Source organism: Lagopus muta, chromosome 12 (assembly GCF_023343835.1).
Source record: "Lagopus muta isolate bLagMut1 chromosome 12, bLagMut1 primary, whole genome shotgun sequence".
Lineage (NCBI taxonomy): Eukaryota > Metazoa > Chordata > Aves > Galliformes > Phasianidae > Lagopus > Lagopus muta.
The window spans coordinates 12,448,211-12,467,206 of NC_064444.1; the positions used below are offsets into that span (position 1 = coordinate 12,448,211).

At 37.2% G+C, this 18,996-nt stretch overlaps 2 protein-coding genes across 7 annotated transcripts in view; one reads left to right on the top strand and one right to left on the bottom strand.

Annotated features, from left to right (window-relative positions):
• Window positions 1–17,154, top strand: part of LONP2 (lon peptidase 2, peroxisomal) — a 42,237-nt gene extending 25,083 nt beyond the window's left edge. The window contains exons 12-15 of the mRNA XM_048958361.1: window positions 3,697–3,839; window positions 8,884–9,091; window positions 10,369–10,559; window positions 12,330–17,154. Coding sequence (XP_048814318.1) covers window positions 3,697–3,839; window positions 8,884–9,091; window positions 10,369–10,559; window positions 12,330–12,551 — 764 coding nt within the window. The 3' untranslated portion in view covers window positions 12,552–17,154. The remainder of the gene's footprint in view (window positions 1–3,696; window positions 3,840–8,883; window positions 9,092–10,368; window positions 10,560–12,329) is intronic.
• Window positions 16,177–18,996, bottom strand: part of SIAH1 (siah E3 ubiquitin protein ligase 1) — a 64,476-nt gene continuing 61,656 nt past the window's right edge. For all 6 annotated transcript variants that reach the window (XM_048958368.1, XM_048958367.1, XM_048958371.1 and 3 more), the window contains one exon: window positions 16,177–18,562. In XM_048958368.1, the coding sequence (XP_048814325.1) occupies window positions 17,712–18,560 (849 nt within the window). In that variant the 5' untranslated portion in view covers window positions 18,561–18,562 and the 3' untranslated portion in view covers window positions 16,177–17,711. The remainder of the gene's footprint in view (window positions 18,563–18,996) is intronic.

Genomic DNA, 18,996 nt, shown 5'->3' on the forward strand with positions numbered 1-18,996 from the left:
GTATGGGACTTGGAACTTAACAAAGTTAAGCAAAACCAGCAATCTCAGTGCTCCAAAAGAGGGCAAAATGTGAACACTTCTGGTTGACACATGATTTGGAACAATTTCAAAAGAAATGGTCTGTAGTTATCTTTGTGCTTCTGGAATTGAAACTGTCCATAAGAAAAAGCTGCATCAATAAAACAAAGTCCAAAGGAGAAGTGGACCTATAGTTAAACTGGAGTATTACGAAGACACGTAGAGAATGGTGTGGTCAACGAAATGCTTCTTATTTTCTGCTAATGATGTGCTCATACCCAATTGTAATTTTAGCAAAATATGTCACTTACTGAGAGTGTATGAGAATGGGACACTCATTTAAAAACAAAACAACAAGAGCAACAACAGAACTCTTGTTTGACTTTCATTCAGTCTGGAAACAGCCAAGTATTTAAAACAAAACTTGGGAATAATCCCTGAACTCTCTACACTTGCAAGTTGATGCAAACAATGGGATTTATAACCTAAATTTCTTAATTTCTTTCTTTGGTTGTATTGGATCTTTTTTTTTTTCCTGTTCTAGAGTGGACATTTTTGCTGTTGTGCACAGAGACGGTGAATTTTGATTTCATGTAGTTAAAGACTGGAAGAACCATTGGTCAGGTTGTTGTGTAAACATCATTGCGAAAATTAATAGTTTAATTTTAAACTATTTCCTCGTTCATTTATTTATTTTTATTTATCTGTAGAAAACATCGTAATTCATTTTTGTTTTAAACATTTGTTAGTGGCTGATGTGGGACTGAGACTGCAGTTTATGCATTTGCATGTCATGGGTTTGAATATCAGCGAGTACCCTACAAGCTCACCTTTGCTAAAGCATATTTTGTGTGTGATTTGTAGGATATCAGAACAGTGATGTGCGTATGGAGTTTATTCAGTTGAGAGCCTTCCGGCTTGTGGTATTATAATAAAAGGTGAAAGTAACGAGATGCTAGAATCACAGAATTTCCGTCATATTATATTGATTAAATCAGATCATTAACTTAAGTGGAGCAAGTGTTTCCAAGTCTTTGTAGACACTGTTTAGTAATAGGTTCTAGGAGTGCAGGGTGCCTGCTGTGGCAGACTTAATGCAAGGAGGGACACTGTCCCTTTCACAAACAGTGTGTCTGAGATACACTGGCAGCTTTGTATTGCCTTTCTCACTCCTTTGACTCCTGGTCTTCATGACGAAGTTGGCAAGTGGAAGGCTGTTAGTTTGCGTCAGTCATTGGATTTGTATGGTAAGCTTCAGCAAAAGCAAATGGAGTCATCTTTCTGACCTCTGCAGAGAGGTCTTGTGTACAGTAACATCATCCTTGTATGCAGTGACACACACTACCTGCTATTTTACTGAAACTCTATCTCAGGTTTATGAGATGCTGCTTTAGACTTTGACGCTAGAAGAAATTCTAAGAGTGACAAAAACATGTGAGACTTTCCTGTTTTAGAGCAGCAGCCTCGAGAGTACAATGCAGCAGCTGAGTCCTAAGGCGTCTTATTGTGGTACAGTGGTTGAAATGCAGGATGAAAATGTGTCTTCTAACTTCTACTGTGATACATGGTTGTTCCTCTGTGATCAGTGGGAACATGTGTATGTCATCAGTAGTGAAAATCTTAATGCGTATGCATGCATAGAACTAAGTGGAAAAAAAACAAGCAGAAATAGGAAATGGTGTTGGTTAGATAGTAAAGCCTTCTAAGTTCACTTTTGTTTTATAACATGAATTGCAGTATCAAATAGCTTGGGTTTTGGAGTAGTACAGTTGAAATCTGAGTTGCAGGAATAGCAACTCAGTTGCAGGGTTATGTTTCCTAGACTTGCTAGTATTTATGTATTTAAATTTATTGTGTACAGAAATAGTAGCTCAACAAAAATACAGAGACAAGCTGGAACAACAGGAGGGCCTTCTGACTAAGGCAGTGTTTACAGTAAAGGAATAAGATTTATGCATTGAGCAATGAATTGTTGTACAGTGGAAGATACAGTTGTACTGTTGAATAATAACTACTAGATTTTAATGCTGCGTGAAAGCTGTTAATATTTTAGTAGTGATATTGATGTAGAATGTTTTCCTTGGTATTGTATGGATGCAGTAGTGAGAATTGCACTGTAGCAAAATTAGCAGTAAGAAAGCTTTTCTTATACGTCAGGGTTAATGAAAGTGTGGTTTGTATCTCATGAAGTGAGACATTTTCTCTTATACTGAATGTGGCACAGAGCACCTCTTAATGTTATGTTAAATAGATCAGATCATCGATTGGTTTCCACAGCTGTTTGAAGTTCTGTAACTTCAGTTATTATATGTGCATTAACATGCAAAGGAAGACAGTTTCTTCATTGAATGGGAAAAAAGTTCTAAGAAAGGAAACAACTGTAGACAGTTTTCCAAAATGTGCTGCAGAAGGCTTTGGAGCTCAGTGCCTGGTAATGAAGGCTGTTGCTTAAAATGTGCCTTGATTTTGTACGTTTGGGATGGGATGAAGCATCTTCAGTACATGTATTTGCACAATGCTTGAATGACAGCCTCAGGGAAGGGAGGCATTGCTGTAGAACTCTGCTACAAAACCTTAGAAACATCTGGACTGTTGAACTATTTTTCATTTCTCTGATAAATGTTTCACTAAAATATTGCTTGAGGCTCTCAAGAAAATAGCAGTGAGTCCCTTGCATTTGGCTCACATTCGATGGAAAGTCACTCCCTGCTTGCATTCTCTTTCTGTGTGCAGTAATTTAAGTATATGTCAGTGTAGGCCTAATACAAATGAAGTTTAAAACAATTTTGATGCTTTGATGCTTATGTGGTCTTCATTACAGTCCATTTTTGTGCAGAAAACAAATGCTATAGAAAGCCAAAATTTTACCAGTAAGGAAACAATTGTATAATCAAGAACACAATCATACTTAAAATGGAGGCAGAAAAGAATATGCTTTTGAATCTGTAACTGTTGCTGCAATTGTCTGGTCCTTTCTTGTTGACCCTTGAGTATGTTGTATTCAAAAGGGTCAGGCCAGTTGGGTTTTATAGCCCTGCCAGGAGCGTGCATCGCACCTACAGATATATCTGAAAACAATGAATAATCTGATATTTGGAGTTTGTTTTGCTGCTAGTGTCTTTTATTCAAAACACATTAGAAATACCTCCTTCAACAAAATTGCAGAGCCATGTTAAAGGATAATATTTCAAGATAAATGGAAGCCACAGATGAAGGTAATTATAGTGAAATTGTTTGCAGATTTTCACTGAACTGGGGCAGTACGTGCTGCGTGGTCAACTGGTGTTGAAAACTGATTTTGTGAATTAAGATTTTACATAATGAAGCCATAGTAGTCATAGAGACAAAAATTGAAGTGGAAAGCATAATGTGAGAATATTGCTACCTATTGCTGCTATTTGACCTACTTAAAAACATACTTGAGCACGTGAGTCGTACATCTGTCAATGGTCTAGATTAAATATTATCCTCATAGAACTGTTAGGACAGGTTTAGCATAAGTAATTAAAATTTGATACTGTATTACCTTTAACTTGTCAAGAATTTTGTGAAAGATAACTTTAAGCTTTTTTTCATGAGCTTTTTAGGTAATTCCTCTTGAGTGTTTTCCTGTCGTAATTTCTTTAATTCCTCTGTCAAAGACTGTTACAAATCCTAAATTAGATTTTCTTCTCTTAGACTGCAAAGAACATGTCACAGAAGACGCAAAATCAGAATCCATCAGTGACACGGCTGACCTGGCTCTGCCACCTGAAATGCCAATTTTAATTGATTTCCATGCTTTAAAAGACATCCTGGGGCCACCCATGTACGAAATGGAGGTAACGTCTTCATTCGTTTCTGTTCGACTCTTGTTCTGTCTGTTTTCACTGGTTGTCTATCTCATTGCTGTTGGCTGAATTTATACATTGACTTACTAATATGTGCATTAGAAATAGGACTGTGTTTCTTTGTGTTCCACCAAGCATTTTTTCACCTCAAGAATATATGTATATTCAACTGAGTACATAAATAACATAATGCCAGGACTTCCTGTTAACAAAGATGCCTCACTGCGGCACTGCTTAAGAATGTGGTGGCATTTTTTCAGTTCATAACAACTTTGCTTTTGCTTGAGGAACGTTTTGTGGTCTTGGGAAATAAGCCAAAATGTAACTCAGGATTCCTGTCTCTGTAACAGCTATGTTAAGGACTGTCCAACATACCTCCGTAATGCCTATCAGTGTTCTTGGTTATTAAAACCACTTCACTTTAGGCTGGATATTTTCAAACATTCTTCTTGTTAATGAAACTCTTATCTATTACAAATAATTTTAGGATCAGTCAGTCACCTCCAACTTGCTAGAGTCTGCATTGTTCCTCAGCTGGCGTATTACAGAATTCCTACCCAGCTATAGTTTGCAATATTTTATGGAAAAGGCCATTCATGAAATTATTTAGTTACTTAAGCATTCTCCTTTCACTATTTATATTTCAATTATTCTCTGCTTTACTTTAGGCCCACGTGAACTTACAGGTGTGAGTAGTATATATAATACTGACGGCAGGCAATTGTCTGATGGAAAACCATTTTTTTTCCTTTTGTTCTCCTGGAGAAAAGATTGGTAAACCAGTAATTTATGGGGAAAATAGCAGTGAAAGAAAAACTTCAACAAACGTCCGACTTCTGAGGACTTGGGTGGTGATTCATCCCTCTCTCCTAAATGAGAGGACCAGATTCCAGCGGGATGCGGAGGACAAAGAGGGGACAAGGTGGTAGCAGTAGTAGCAGAAGATGAGTGATTGCTGAGGAATGCGCCAGTTTTTTAGTTCTGAAGTTTTCAGACATAAAGATTTTCTGTTCTTGTTGAAAAGATTCTTAACGAAGAGGCAGAGTTGAGGAAACAAGTTAGAAAGTTGCTACTGAGAGTGTTAGAGGATGATGATGGTAGAAGTGGAAGTTAGGGGGAATTTGGGGCTAGGAAGATCATGTCCTCAAGAGACCATTGCTTTATGACTCCCTTGTTTGAGATTTTTCATGTTGGCTGTTTGTGTTCTGATTTTATTTTTTTTAAGAGATTGCTTTTGAGGCAGATGACCTCATAAGCAAATTTGTTTAATTCTTTTCAACTCGCAGAAGCTGCTGTGCCCAATAAAATCACATAGGGCAGTGTGATTTTAGCTGAGATGATAGTGTGGATATACCTCAGCTTCATTTGGAATGGCTGTAGCCATTAAATTCTTTGTAAGACTCCTATGGACATTTTTAATGCACTGCATTACTACCTGTCTTCTAGAAACTATTACTGAAAAAAGCACGGGTTTTATTTTGTTCTGTTTTTTTGTTTGTTGTACAGAGAAGTAACTTTCTATTTGAATTTTCACTTTTGAAGGATGTTACATACTTCAGATACCTGGTCTTTAGAGCTAAAATAGTGCAGGATTACTTGCTTTTTTTTAATGCTCAAAATACAGATGCACATAAAGCTGCTAGAATAAGTTGCTCTTAATATTCAAGTCCGCATTATGCACTCCACTGATTCCAAAGTGCTTATTAGTTTTGTAAAGGTGCTAAAAACTAAATGTTGTTCATCTTTGCAAAAGTTCTGGTCGCTCGCAATTCTATTCCCAGTCAAAAGTAGAATTAATTCAAATAAATACGAACTTACACACTTCTTAAAAAATGAGTTGGTAGGCCCAGAAGTATGTGTGACTTTCTTTCAATGTGCTGACTGGTTTTGAACTTGCCCTGAGCCAATTACTTGTTTCTATGTGATAGTGAGCTGAGTTGGCAAACTTCTGCGTTTTGTTCTCTTTCTGCAGGAATAAGACGTGCAAGTAGCATTTCTAAAGTGTGCTTCTTACCTCTGAATATGCAAATGTGGGAGTGCTGGAGTTTCTTTTTGCATGCACAGTTGCCATGAACATGCTTATAAGCATTTCATGCCAGCCTTTTTAAGCTGAAGTAAGACCCGACTGAAGGTTTTGACTTTGATATCAGAAATTCTTTAAATGATTCCATATTTAGTAGGCAAATTAAGTAGTGCTTAAGTAGAATTGGGCGAATCCACACAGCATCAATTCCCTGAGCAGTTCAGGATTAATTTTCATGTACTGTTTTCTGTATGCAATAATGAGGATGTCTTTTTCCATACACATGCCTTTGTTCAGTGTAAACTGTTTGGATAGCCACATAATTCCAGTGTTAATGGATTTTCCCAACTAATCCATAATTCCTTCGAATTTCACGTGGCCTTAAGATTCTTTCAGGTCAGTGTAGCTGCCATGTTGGTGGTGAATCTTAGATTGACTGCTGTTGTTTTTTCAGGTGCACTGTCTGCAGCCCACCTTCCTTTCTTCACAGAGCTTTTAAAGCTTCGTGTTTGACCCTGTTTTGCCATTTATGATTAGCTGAAATAAAGTGGAGGCAGTCCTCGTGTCAGTACTTGGATGAGACTGAGCAAACAGAACAGAAAACACGGTGTGACGTAATTGATCTGTGGTCCTTCAGGGGATACTGGAAAATGAATGACTTGTCTTTTACCTTTTCAGAATTTTGTGTATTTTCTGCAGAGGTCTCCCAGCAGAAAGGCATGAGAGATTACTTAGCTCATACTTGCAGAATTGGTTCATTTATCACAAATGAAGAATTGTATGTGTCACCCTACAGAACAAATGTCAAAGTAAATCACATGCTAAGGCTCTGGAAAAATAATTTTGACAACAAATGAAAGTGTAAGAGACTTAATGAAACATCTCAGCACAGCATGTGTTTGGACGAAGGGACTTGTGACATATCCAGCGTTTTTATAGTGCAGTTTCTCTTTTGCCTTGGAATTTAGGTTTTTTGGTTTTTGTTGGTTTTTTTTTGTTGTTCTGTCATCTTCTGAGCACAACTGTGAGCCTTTTTTTAACATTCATCTTTTTTTGGCTGATAACCAGAGGTAGCAGCTATAGGGTGAAGTTGTTCACTCTTGCTGTGCAAAGGAAGCCACTTTCTAATTGTGAAAAAAGAAACTGATCATTAAGAATTTTGTAGCTATTGTGATTATATTTTGTGATTGTAATTTTACAATGGGACATGTTTCAGATGTACTGAAATGTTAATATCTGGCTTCTGTTAGAAGGAATGTTCTCATTCTGATAATCACATGGAAAGCTATATTGTTTGTTTAGGTAAGCTGGTGCTGTTGTTGGTCTTGAAACCAAACAAAATGCACAGCAACTTCAGGCCTGGGTACTACTTTGTGACTTTGTTTCTGCTGGGCCTGCAGGAAGATGTTTTAATAGGAGACTGCAATGGTTAATACTGTCCTAGAAGCTCATAAATCCAAGTATTTCTCACACAGACATTTCAGAGCAGAGCCATATGACTTTCTGCCTCCAGATGGTTAAGGTGCATTAAGGTGCATTTCAGAACAGGTACCTTTCACTGAGAGAACTCCCATAGCCAGGCAGCCTTTCCACAGCCATCATCGTCCTAAAGAGGCTTCTGTACAGATTTCTGTGATCTTGCAGTAGAGCTAATGGTTAAGAGAAGTCAGCACTGTGCATAATGAGTTTTGCATTTTTGGTGTCTGTGCAATGTCTGATTGGTTTACCCTCTACTGACTCTTGGAAGGAAGCAAACAATGAAAGTATTTAAATTGTGGGAAGTTGTACAGTGCAGAATGAATTGATGCTAGAGGGGAAAAAAACATTCTGTTGCTCTGGAGTATTATAAAATGGAATGTTAAATGTTCTTAGAAGGAACAAAGGTAGTTTGAGAAGTTCTAATGTGGACTTCAGAGTTGTCGTACTTTTATTATGGTTCTGCTGTGATGCTCCATTCACTTCTTCTCTATCCAATAAATGAAACAATTCTTGAAATTTTCTCAACAGCTTAATGAAGAATTCATCCATTTCAGAAATGAATCAAATTAACTTTCAATTCTGTGTTTTAGTCACAGACTAAAATATTTTAAAATGGGCCTATTGCTTTACTTTACAAAGGCATACTTGTCTTTTGCTATGCTCACAGCCTGACGTTAGAAATGTATCTGGTTTCTTTTCTGGCTTGTAAAGTAGCTCAGAACATGCAGAAGAGCTGTATAGTCTTTCATAGGCGCTTCTTCAACTTATTGTAGCACAGGAGAAGAACTTCAAATATTCTAGAAGTCTTTCACATAATGGAAAAAAAAAAACCCACAAAACTAGAACACTCATGGAAAACATCCTGCCTCTCTTTCCTTCTACTCAACACAAGAGACCAGGATTCAGACCTTCCTTGCTCTCATCGGTATCTGAACAGTTTTAGATAAGTAGATTATAGCCCTGCATGGAGCAGAGAGTTTGCTGACTACTAGTAATAACTAATGGAGGCAGTCAGGTTTCCCATCCTTCACATCTAACCTGAACACTCAAGTATTTCAGATTGCATGAATCACTGTGCTGTCTGACAGTACTTCAGGCAACGATGTCACCTTTGAAATGGCCCAAATGATAGGTAGTGCTTGGGCTCAAAACTGGCTTTTTCACGTAAGTAACAAGAGTCTGGATAAATACAATTTAATCCATCTGCTGGAGGTGTGTAGCGGTCAGTATTGACTAAAGAGTCCTGTGAAGTGAAAAAGAAAGATTCTCGTTGAACCATTGGCAGTGGGGAAGGTTTTGAGAGCAGTTTGCCATTGCCTGAAGGTAAGGAGCACATGGATACAATTGCTGTAATTAGCGTTCACGTGTAGGCAGTATTACTGCTGTATTTAAAAAAAAAAATAATAAAAAAATAAATTCAGCCCTAACCTTTCTGTTATACTCAGTACAGTCGTTTTGAAGGCAACTATCAGACTGGTTTTGCTATAGTTTTGTTGCAGCTGTTTCTTACACTGTTTCCTGTGATTCTTTCAGGTATCAGAACGCTTAAGTCAACCCGGAGTTGCCATAGGCCTGGCCTGGACTCCGCTGGGAGGCGAGATCATGTTTGTGGAAGCCAGCCGAATGGATGGGGAAGGGCAGCTCACTTTGACTGGTCAGCTGGGAGATGTCATGAAGGAGTCAGCACATCTTGCAATCAGCTGGTTGCGCAGCAATGCAAAGAGATACCAGCTCACTAATGGTAGGTTGGGGAAAATGACAAAGACAGCATGAATGTATTGCATCACAGGTATTGACCTCTCACTGCATCGATGCACATTTAGGAAGCATTAATATTGCATAGAAATTAAATGTCCTATTGCTTGGTGTGTTCCAGTAATTAAAAGGAAGCATTGCTAAATAACAGTGGAAGTTACCCTAGTTGTTACAGAAGTACTTTGTACTGCCTTCACAGAGAAAGGGTTTTCCAGCAATCAGTGCCATACAGAAGTTGAAATCAGCCCTAGAGGTCCCTGTTGGCTCTCTTTCTGATTTCTGCTCAGTTGCAGTTTTAATGGCCTTATGAGCAGGTGCAGCCTAGGCAGAGAGCGAGTTGTCATTGCAGATTCTCCCAGCCAGGTCACTCCTTTCCTGCACCAGTATGGATGGCTGTGGACTCTGTGCCAGTATCCTTCTGTGGGTTGTGATGAGCACTGCCTTTTATTCATTTTTACGTGCAGCCTTTCCAGCAGTATTTTTGTAATGTGGATACAGGTACTCAGGGCTGTAGTTTTCCTCTAAATCTAGGCTAAGGTTTCTGTCCAAAGTAGTTTTATGTTGTCTATTTTTATATTTCAAGAATATTGAACTGAAGTGAAATAGGACTTCATCCAAATAACTTGTTTCAACCTCCAAAGAGTGCTGTGTAGTTTGATCATCAGCTGATTAGCCAAATAATAGCTAAATAATTTTCTGACATCTGTCAGCCATCTGTCCTTATTTACAGAAGCTTAAATAGCTTTAAAAAAAACTAAATAGAATGGGTGTGTGAAATGCTGGTGTAAACTTGAGAGGTAAACATAACATACAGTTAGGTCTTCTAGGTACAGTAAGGTGAAAAGATGTAATGAGAAATCTACGTTATTATATTGATTAATACTGCTTTTTTTAAGAGTGATACTTCTGTGGTATTTTTACTGAAATCTGACTTTATAATTTAGGATCTAAAACTAAAAATTGTATGTAGGAATTCCTCGGTCTTTTACAGTAATCTCTACTCTGAATTTCAAAACACATGCAAATGCTGAGCTGATAAATTACCTTGTTATGATTTGTATTCTGATGTAGGAAAGCTTGTGGGATTTCCTCCTCCCTGTACCAAACCTAAGCAATACAGTGGTTTTACAACACACTTGGAAAAAAGAAATGAAAAATAATAATGCTAAGACTTGTAGTTCTCCAGTGGCCTTTGAGAAGAAAGACTGGGAACAAAATGGGTTTAGATTTTTCACATTCAAACCATTCTTTTTTTTCTTTAAGCTTCTGGAAGTTTTGATCTCCTTGACAACACTGACATCCATCTGCACTTCCCAGCTGGAGCTGTCACAAAAGACGGACCATCTGCTGGTGTTACCATAGTAACCTGCCTTGCTTCCCTCTTCAGTGGGCGGCTGGTGTGCTCAGATGTAGCCATGACAGGAGAAATTACACTAAGAGGCCTTGTTCTTCCAGTAAGTATTGTTTGGAAAAGAGCTGCGTTGCATTAATTCTCCATATCCTAGGTATAAAGTCTGTTTTTAGCCTTTTTAAGAAGCACAGTCTTACTGGATCATCCCTTAGCAGCAGTCTGGTCCCTTCTGGTGCAGCTGTAAGAGGCTGGTGGAAGGCAGCCTAGGTTAGTGCTGTACACTTGTGTGCCTGCTTTGCATTCAGTGTTACAAATGGCCTCGATGCAGTTTTCAGGAAGCACGCATTATTGATATGTCTAGTTAGAAAAGAGCCTTAGAAATCCTAAAATTCAGGGTTGTTCCAAGATACATATGTTGCTGTTTCTAAATATGCTTCCTCAATGCTATTATTACAAGATCATCTTCAGTTGCACTGAAAAGCTGTTTCTTGGAGTTCTTCTCACAGTATTTTCATATGAATTATTATTGAAGTTTTCTCTATACACGTAGATATTTGGACACTTTCTAAATGTTGCTCCTTATATAGAATTCAGCTGAATTATTTTCCTATAAGCCTTCCTCAAAGCATGAGGGCAGAAGAGAAATTTTCAAGGACATACAGTGTTAGTTTTACATATCACTTGGAGACTGGTATAATTAATTAAAGGAGGTAAGAGTTTTCATCTCATACCATATGCTGGACAAAGGAAGGATGAGGTTAGAAACAGTATTTTGTTTCATGCAGTAGAGAGCAAAGCATAGATAACATCATTAAAGTACGTTTCAGAGTTCTTAGGAGAGGATCACTGACACAGCATTCTGGCAGCAGTTAGATTGACAAGATTGCTGCTGTTCAGAGCTCTGGTGATAATTAAGCAACTGCATTAACTCTGCCACAGTGCTCGTTTGCTTAGCATTTCAAATAAATTGTTTTTATCACACCAGTGACTATATTTTGCCTGTTGTTTGAGGTACGTGAGGGAATATCTGTACTTAATTTTTTTTTCTAAATGCCTTATTGTCTAAGGATTGTTTAGAATCATTAGTAATTTTAATATTACTTCATCTGCTACACCTACTGCCTGAAAGAGAGCAATGTGGTAAGAAATAAGTAGCACTGCCCTGCCTAAACTGATTGCCGTGAGTATTTCTGGTTCTCGATTACCTTCTTTTATAGAAGCCTGCTGTGTTACAGTACAAGGCGTTCCTTTCTTCTAAAGCAACACAAAGCTGTGAGTTTCTTCTGTAAGATGGTCTTAAAATAGGATTTGAAAAAAGTGCAAGAGGAAGAAGCTAAAGCTGTGACTGAAAGAGAAGCTAATTTTAAAACTGTGTGTCATCACATAGATACAGGTAGCTTGCTGAAGTGATGCCTACTTTTCTAGAACAAAAACATCCTTGTAATTTTGGGGCATTTTCTTTTGTTCAAATGAATTTTGTGCAGGATTGGAAGACTTTCCTCCCTAAACCTAATGGTTTGAAATTCTTCTGTTGTAAGAAAAAATTGTTACAGGCAACTTTCTTTAGAAAAAGTACATCCATTCCTGGATTTGTTCATCTAGGGGTCTTTTCCTTCTGTTATTATCTGTAACAAAGCATGCTGTAGCATATTATATTTGGAACTAGGTCCCTTCCAACCTAAAGCATCCCTTGGTAGGCATATAGCAAGCTAACAATACTGTTGGATTCTTAATTACTTTACTAAATTACTGGGGGAGGGAGATGCTCATAAAAATTTAACTCCTGGTGTGATTTCCAGATTTGGCACAATTATTACTTTATGAGATCAGTGTCATAGTTTTTTCTTACAAATACATTTCTTTTCCTTATTAGGTTGGAGGAATTAAAGACAAAGTGCTGGCAGCACACCGAGCTGGACTGAAGAGAATTATCATTCCTCAAAGAAACGAAAAAGATCTTGAAGAAATTGCACTGAATGTACGGCAAGATCTGACTTTTGTTATGGCAAGCTGTCTGGATGAAGTTCTTAATGCAGCTTTTGACGGAGGATTTTCAGTTAAGCCCAGAGTTGAGCGTTTGAATAGTAAACTTTAAGTTGACAGGCTGAGATTACTTCTATATCACATTTTAATAGAGAATAGTAACTATCACCTAGATATGTATATCTAATATAAATATGAGCTAAGACTGATAGTTTAAAACTGAGTGTAAATGCAATCAAAATAAAAATAGTGCTTTAGCAGTTAACAACCCAAACCCATATTTGCTGGGTATGCTGCCTTTTACTACTACCAGCAAAGAGTCTTGAAAAAAATACTTTTTTCCTGATAGTGAGATTCAAGCATGAGTAACCTAATGCTATTGAGAAACAATTGCTTACCTTATCTGGGATGTAGTTATATCAGTGTCAACAGCTGATGACATCTGCAAAGACTTCAGGCCCACAGCCAGAGAGTGGTACACAATTTGTGTATTCAGAGAACACAAACTGCAGCAAACACAGCACAGAACAGCAAGAGGGGTAATTAATAATGGGGACGTTAATCAAAAGCAAACTGATTTGGTGCACAGGTGTTTTCTTTTTAGTAAGTAACATTGAGGCAATCTGTTAAGGAGGGGTGGCATCAGAAAAATCAAGATTTTGGAATTAGTAAGGAAATGCATAGAAGATTTAAGGATAACAGAAGCAATAGTTCTAGTTTGTAGCAGTGTTGATGTAGGCATCATTTTTTCAAACCTGAATTAATTACAGGAATACACTCATTTTTGCCTAGGAAGGGTAATAATGCATTAATGTTGATGTGTGCAAAGTTGTACTTACAGCCCTGGAAGTAGGTGGCACATACTCTGAAGACTCATAGAAAAGACTGAGCCTGGTAACACGTGGGAGGGACAAAGTACTCCTCCTTAATTCTTACGTGATACAAAAGTAGGAACACTGCTGATTCTAGGATACTTATGTTTAGTGCTTAGACTCTAAATGCTACATCCATTTAAACAATACCAATAAAACTACTGGATAATTAAATTTTATTAGGTAGTGCACACTAATAATGTAAGATTTGAGAAAGTGTTTATATCCCCTCTGAGTCAGTAGCTTTGTCTCTTCAGTGTTTAACACAGGAATTTAACTTTATGGAATCTGCAGTTCTGAGTTTTTCATTGTTTTGTATGAGGGTAAGCCACAAGAGAAAACCTACTCTCTAGTATTCTGTTCTTGTTAATTCTGAAACGACTGAAGTATCCTTATGAAAACGCAAATTGTATCAGTGACAGAAGAATCCTTTGTTTGGCTTTAATTTCAATTGGTAAAAAGAAAGCTGATTTACGTGGAATATAACGGTAATTATATTAATAAATTCAATGGGTATTTTTTCACTAGGTTATAAAAACTTTCACAGAAGACTTAATCTAATAAAATGATTTTTAAAAAAAGCAACACTTTTTGCTTTACTATTTTAAGAATTACACACTTCAGTTATTCAGTACCTAAGTTCCAGTTAAGAGACAACAGTCCCTATTTTTCTGCCTTAAAAATTACTTGAATGTAACAAGTGTGAAATAACTGGACAATCAGTAAAACAGCAGAAAGGAACGATAACTAATATGCTGCTTTGCCTCTAATGAGGACTAGTAAGGGGAAAATAATATTTTCTTTACTCAACTTAATGCAGATCAAATGAGTCCTGTACTACTTAGCACTAGTAAGAGAACAGACATGCATGGAAAGCAAATACTGTTGTTCTTTTTTTTTTTTTAATAATAAGCTTCTACAGCAATTTCAGAAGAACAAGGAGTTGCTCTGAAGAAAGATAAGCAATAAGTTTCTGCCACATTGCTCCAACTCATGTCTTGTCCACATGGACTTTATCTGAAAGGTGAGAGTTTTAATGCCATTCTAGAATATCTTTAGTCTGAGTAGCTTTTCAATTTCTCACTTCAGAGCTGATTTGTGTTACTTAAAAGATTTTTTTTTTAATTCAAACAGAAGTATTATCCATTATAACAGATATTATAGTTTAAATGTTTTTGGCTTTTGCTGAGCGCTCTTGAGCACAGCCATCTGTGCAGCAGCAAGCCAAAACAATAAAGATCTTTAAAAGTAAAGTAATTTCAGTACACTAGAGGTTATCCTGCATTGCAACTGACAGTTAAACAGACGTGGTGATAAAGATGAGGGTGTCTTGAGACTATATTGTAAAATAACTAACTTTATCCAGAGCTAAAAAGCAGCACTGGTAGCTCCTTTCCTCTGTCCACAGTCCACACTGTAAACTGCTGCAGATAAAACTGTCTCACTAATGCAATTCATGCTTTTAATCACAGTAGCTTTGAAAACATACTAGATAATACAATGGCATAGGTAGCAATACAAAACAGTTAGTCTGCTTAATCCATTTCAGTTTTAAAGCAATACTGCAAATGCGAACCAATGAGAAATACCAAATATTAACATCCATATTTGTCAGACATTTTACTTTTAAGGCTTTCTTTTTTTCCCCCCTGAAGGCAATGAAAAACAACAGAGGTAGTACTAGGGAAGAATGCAAGATCTACTGCATTTCATTTAATCAAGACAGATGTGAGTACTATTTCTCCATACAGAAAGTACTTTCTAAAATAAACAGCTAATGCTAAAACACTGCCAGGCTTTAATACACCATTTATTTTAGATTAGGTAGTAAACTGTACAGATTGTTATGATGTTTTCATTTTTCATATATGGAGCATGGTTTTATTTACCAGATCCTCAAACTACTAAGAGGAGAGATCCACTGACTTCTGCTTCCACTACTTTCGAAGATCTAGGCCTAAGTGTAATTCGTTTAATCATTCCATCAGATGATGGACATCAAATTTTTATACAGGTTTTTTGTGTTTTAAACCAAATGGAACACCAGTTTAAAGGAAGTCAGTACACATTTATGCTACAGCATTTGTCATTTGTAAAGCATGACTAAAAAAGTCTGTTACAAGCACAATTTTTAGTCCCCTTTAGAAGTATATTCTTGATTTCCAGCCTAATAAAAGTCACCACAGAACAGTGCAAGAAGGCTCAAAGTTCTTTTGGGCAACACGAGTACAAGCAGCAGCAATCTCGCTAACTCATGCACTTACACAGCCCTGTGATGCTCAAGTTGCAAGTACCAGACTGCTCAGGGTGACCCGAGCAGGCTCTTAGCTAGATTTCCTTTCAAAACCTGAGCTCAAAAGCAGATAACATGAGCACATGACCTTCACTCCAAGCCAGCCAATGGGGGGAAGTGGGTCTATGCCTATAAAAATAATTTGCATATTTAGCCAAGTTTCTCTCAGTAGACCAAAAGACAAAACTCAGGTAAATGTAGGCACACTTAATCAGGTGAGTACTGAATTCTGAAGACTGCACTCAATTTGTTGTGTACTTGTAAGGAAATGCTAGACTGAAGGATTAGCTCCTTCTGAAACATTTATGTATTGCCACAGGATACCCATACATCTCATACATTAAATCTGTGCACAATTCCAACAGCCTGAACACCTGCTTCTAATAAGTAAAACTTTCCTTCGTTATGTGACACCGACTGCTTCTGTATTATTTTATGAATCCAACTTCCAACTTGGTAGGCTTTATGTTCCTTACCTGTAGAATTACTTACCTCATCATGCATCAAAATAATATGAACAACAGTTGTCTTAATAGATCTATTTCTGATAAGAAAGTTAAAGACAGTGCACAGTAAATAAACCGTATTTTAATGTGTTACAAAAGGAATTAATAGTCAGGCTACCTCTCCCAACAGATGTCCAGTACTACTAGGTTTGACAAAGACTTCCTTTAAATAGCTTGAGATGAAACAGCTTTTCACGTTATCCTTTTTTCTTTCTTTGCATCTGTTTTGTAACACAAATACCATATACATTCATGGTTAATTTTTTTCACATAGAGGCAGTCTGCACAAAGCCCATATCTTACAAAAGCTGTTACGGCTGGTGAATCATATCTGTAAGAGATTACTTGCATTTGACTGTGTATCATATCGCCAAAATAATATACAAAAATCAGTTCAAGAAAATTACTTCAGTAACAACCGAGAGACAGGACAAGAAAGTGAGCAAGAGTAGTAGTGTGTCAAACTTTGAGCTAAAGCACAAAGCAAAAGAATTGTTTTTAAATTTGTCAGGTATTCTCTTAATGAGAAATGTAAAAAGACTGAAAACATCTCATTCTGTCTGCCCTTTCTTTGTTTTTTTGGTGTTTTTTGTTTGTTGTTAAACAAATGGCCTGTTGTATAGTTACAAACACTGTGAAAGACAACACCTTCTTTGTACCAACAAACCAACAAACAGAAGGATGCAAGGGATGCAAGAGAGTTTCTAAGCATCTCTAAATTTGAAACGTAGTTTTTTTTAAATGCGGAAAAATCCTTGTAATTCATTTTTGTTAGATCATAACTCAAAGTACAACAACATCTAGAGCTGTTTTTAAAGGAGCTTTCTTTCCTGATGCATCTTTGAACATAATTACTCCTTTCAAGTTCAGTACATTCACAAAATAGCTCAATTAAGAACAGTATCACCAATTAATTGACTACTGGAAAGAGACAAAATTTACCAAACATACAGAAATATTAATTTTACCATAGCAATTATGCATATCAAAAGATGACACCTGTATTTAATTTTTTAAAGATACAAAAAAAAAAAAAGAGAAAAACCTGAATTACAGAAAAGAAAGTCATATTTATTTAATGAAAAACTAGAAGTTAATAAAAATTAGCAAATACACAAAAAATATACACAAACAGCAGCAATACTATGTAGTGACTTACAAAGGAGGGGGGGAGGAGGGGCACGGGAAGCAGCGGCCAAAGCCCAAACCGCTCAACATGGCTTGTCAGTCAAAGGGGGAGGAAAAGAACACAAACAAAAACACGAAACAGTATCCTTTTCAACAGTACAATCAATCTACAAACAAGTTTTTAGAATTATTTTACAACATTTCCTGTAGAATCAATTCTTAATACAAAAGATGCCCATTTTGGGTGTATATATATTTTCAGTGGTTTACTGTTGACTTATTTTAAATATATTAGTGTTACTACATGCAACTGCTTCCTGTAATTTAACAGCCTTTCCTTTTATTTACCTTCATATATGTCTATCCTCCATCTACCAAATAATTTGTCTGACAGTCAACGATGGTTACCCTAGTTTCTGCTAAATTAAATGCAATGGTTTTAAACACTGGCCTGAAGAGGTTTGATTGCCATTTCAACACATCGATATAGTTACGTTGATGCCTAAATTGCCATTTTCTGCAAAGAGCTGTGCAATGCTGGTGTCAAAGACTAGACAGTCACTATTCATAATGGCTGTTGCAATTCCCTCATGGATAGATCGAGGAGTTGCTTCCCAAGTCAGTCGCCGCCTATGACCGTTTAACTCAAGTCGATAAGCAAAGTTTTCTGCTTGCTTGCGTGTTCCTATCAGCTGTACAATCGCAAAGAACTGCTGGTGACCATCATATTTTTCCTGTTTCTCCAATACTAACATGAAATGAAAGCCAAAACAAGACTGCATCATAACCCAGTCAACAGCACCAGGAAGATTAATGTCTGTAGCAAGAAACACTATATCTTCTCCCTGAAGTGTTGTAATTGACTTATGTTGATGCATCAGATGTGGCATTACAGCATCCAGAGAACCTTGCCATTTACATGAAGCACCAGGACATGGACAGGAATAAGGCCTAAACTCACATAGCTCCTCATGGTCTGCTTTTTCTGTGTGTGGCAGAGTTATCTCACATCCAGAAGAGGCATATTTACACGGGAATAGTACAGAATTGGCAACTTTCTCCATAGCCAGGTTACGAATGGAGCCCAGTGGGCCTCGGCAAGTTGGACAGCATGTAAGTTTGGGGCGACAGTTGCTACAAACAAGGTGGCCACTCTGACACTGAAGAATTGGTGGCAGCACATAGTCAAAACAGACAGGACACTCAAAGAGACTAGCCAAGTCATTATTGGAAGCTGTAGTGCCAGTCAGCGCAGGCACTCTCTGTGATGGCGTACACTTTGAAGTACCTGTAGGTAGTGCTGTAGCAGTCTGACGGCTCATTTCTATAAGAGAAGAGAAAAAAGAATGAGGATACTGCAGGGATTATATCTAAACACATTTTATTTTATTCTGCTTACCGTATTGCTTGATTATGAAAACAAATCAAAATAAATCAGACAAAAAGAAGTGAAACTCAAACATGCAATGCAGCTGTGCGTACTTTGCACGTAGATTTTCAGCTATGTTCCAGAGAACAGACACTGGTATGACACCGATCTAAAAAGAAAAGATGTTCTGCTAACTGTTCTGAACTGGAATTTACCTATCGGAAGCTGCAGGGTAAATGTGTAAAGAAGTACTAAGCGTAGCTGAAATCTTCAAAGATTTTTGTTGTTTTCTGGTTGATGCCGTTGTTTTTGTTTTTTGCTGTTGTTTCTTTTAATATTGCACTTACAAAACATTCCATCTGGTCAGGTGGGTGTAACAACTGAGCATA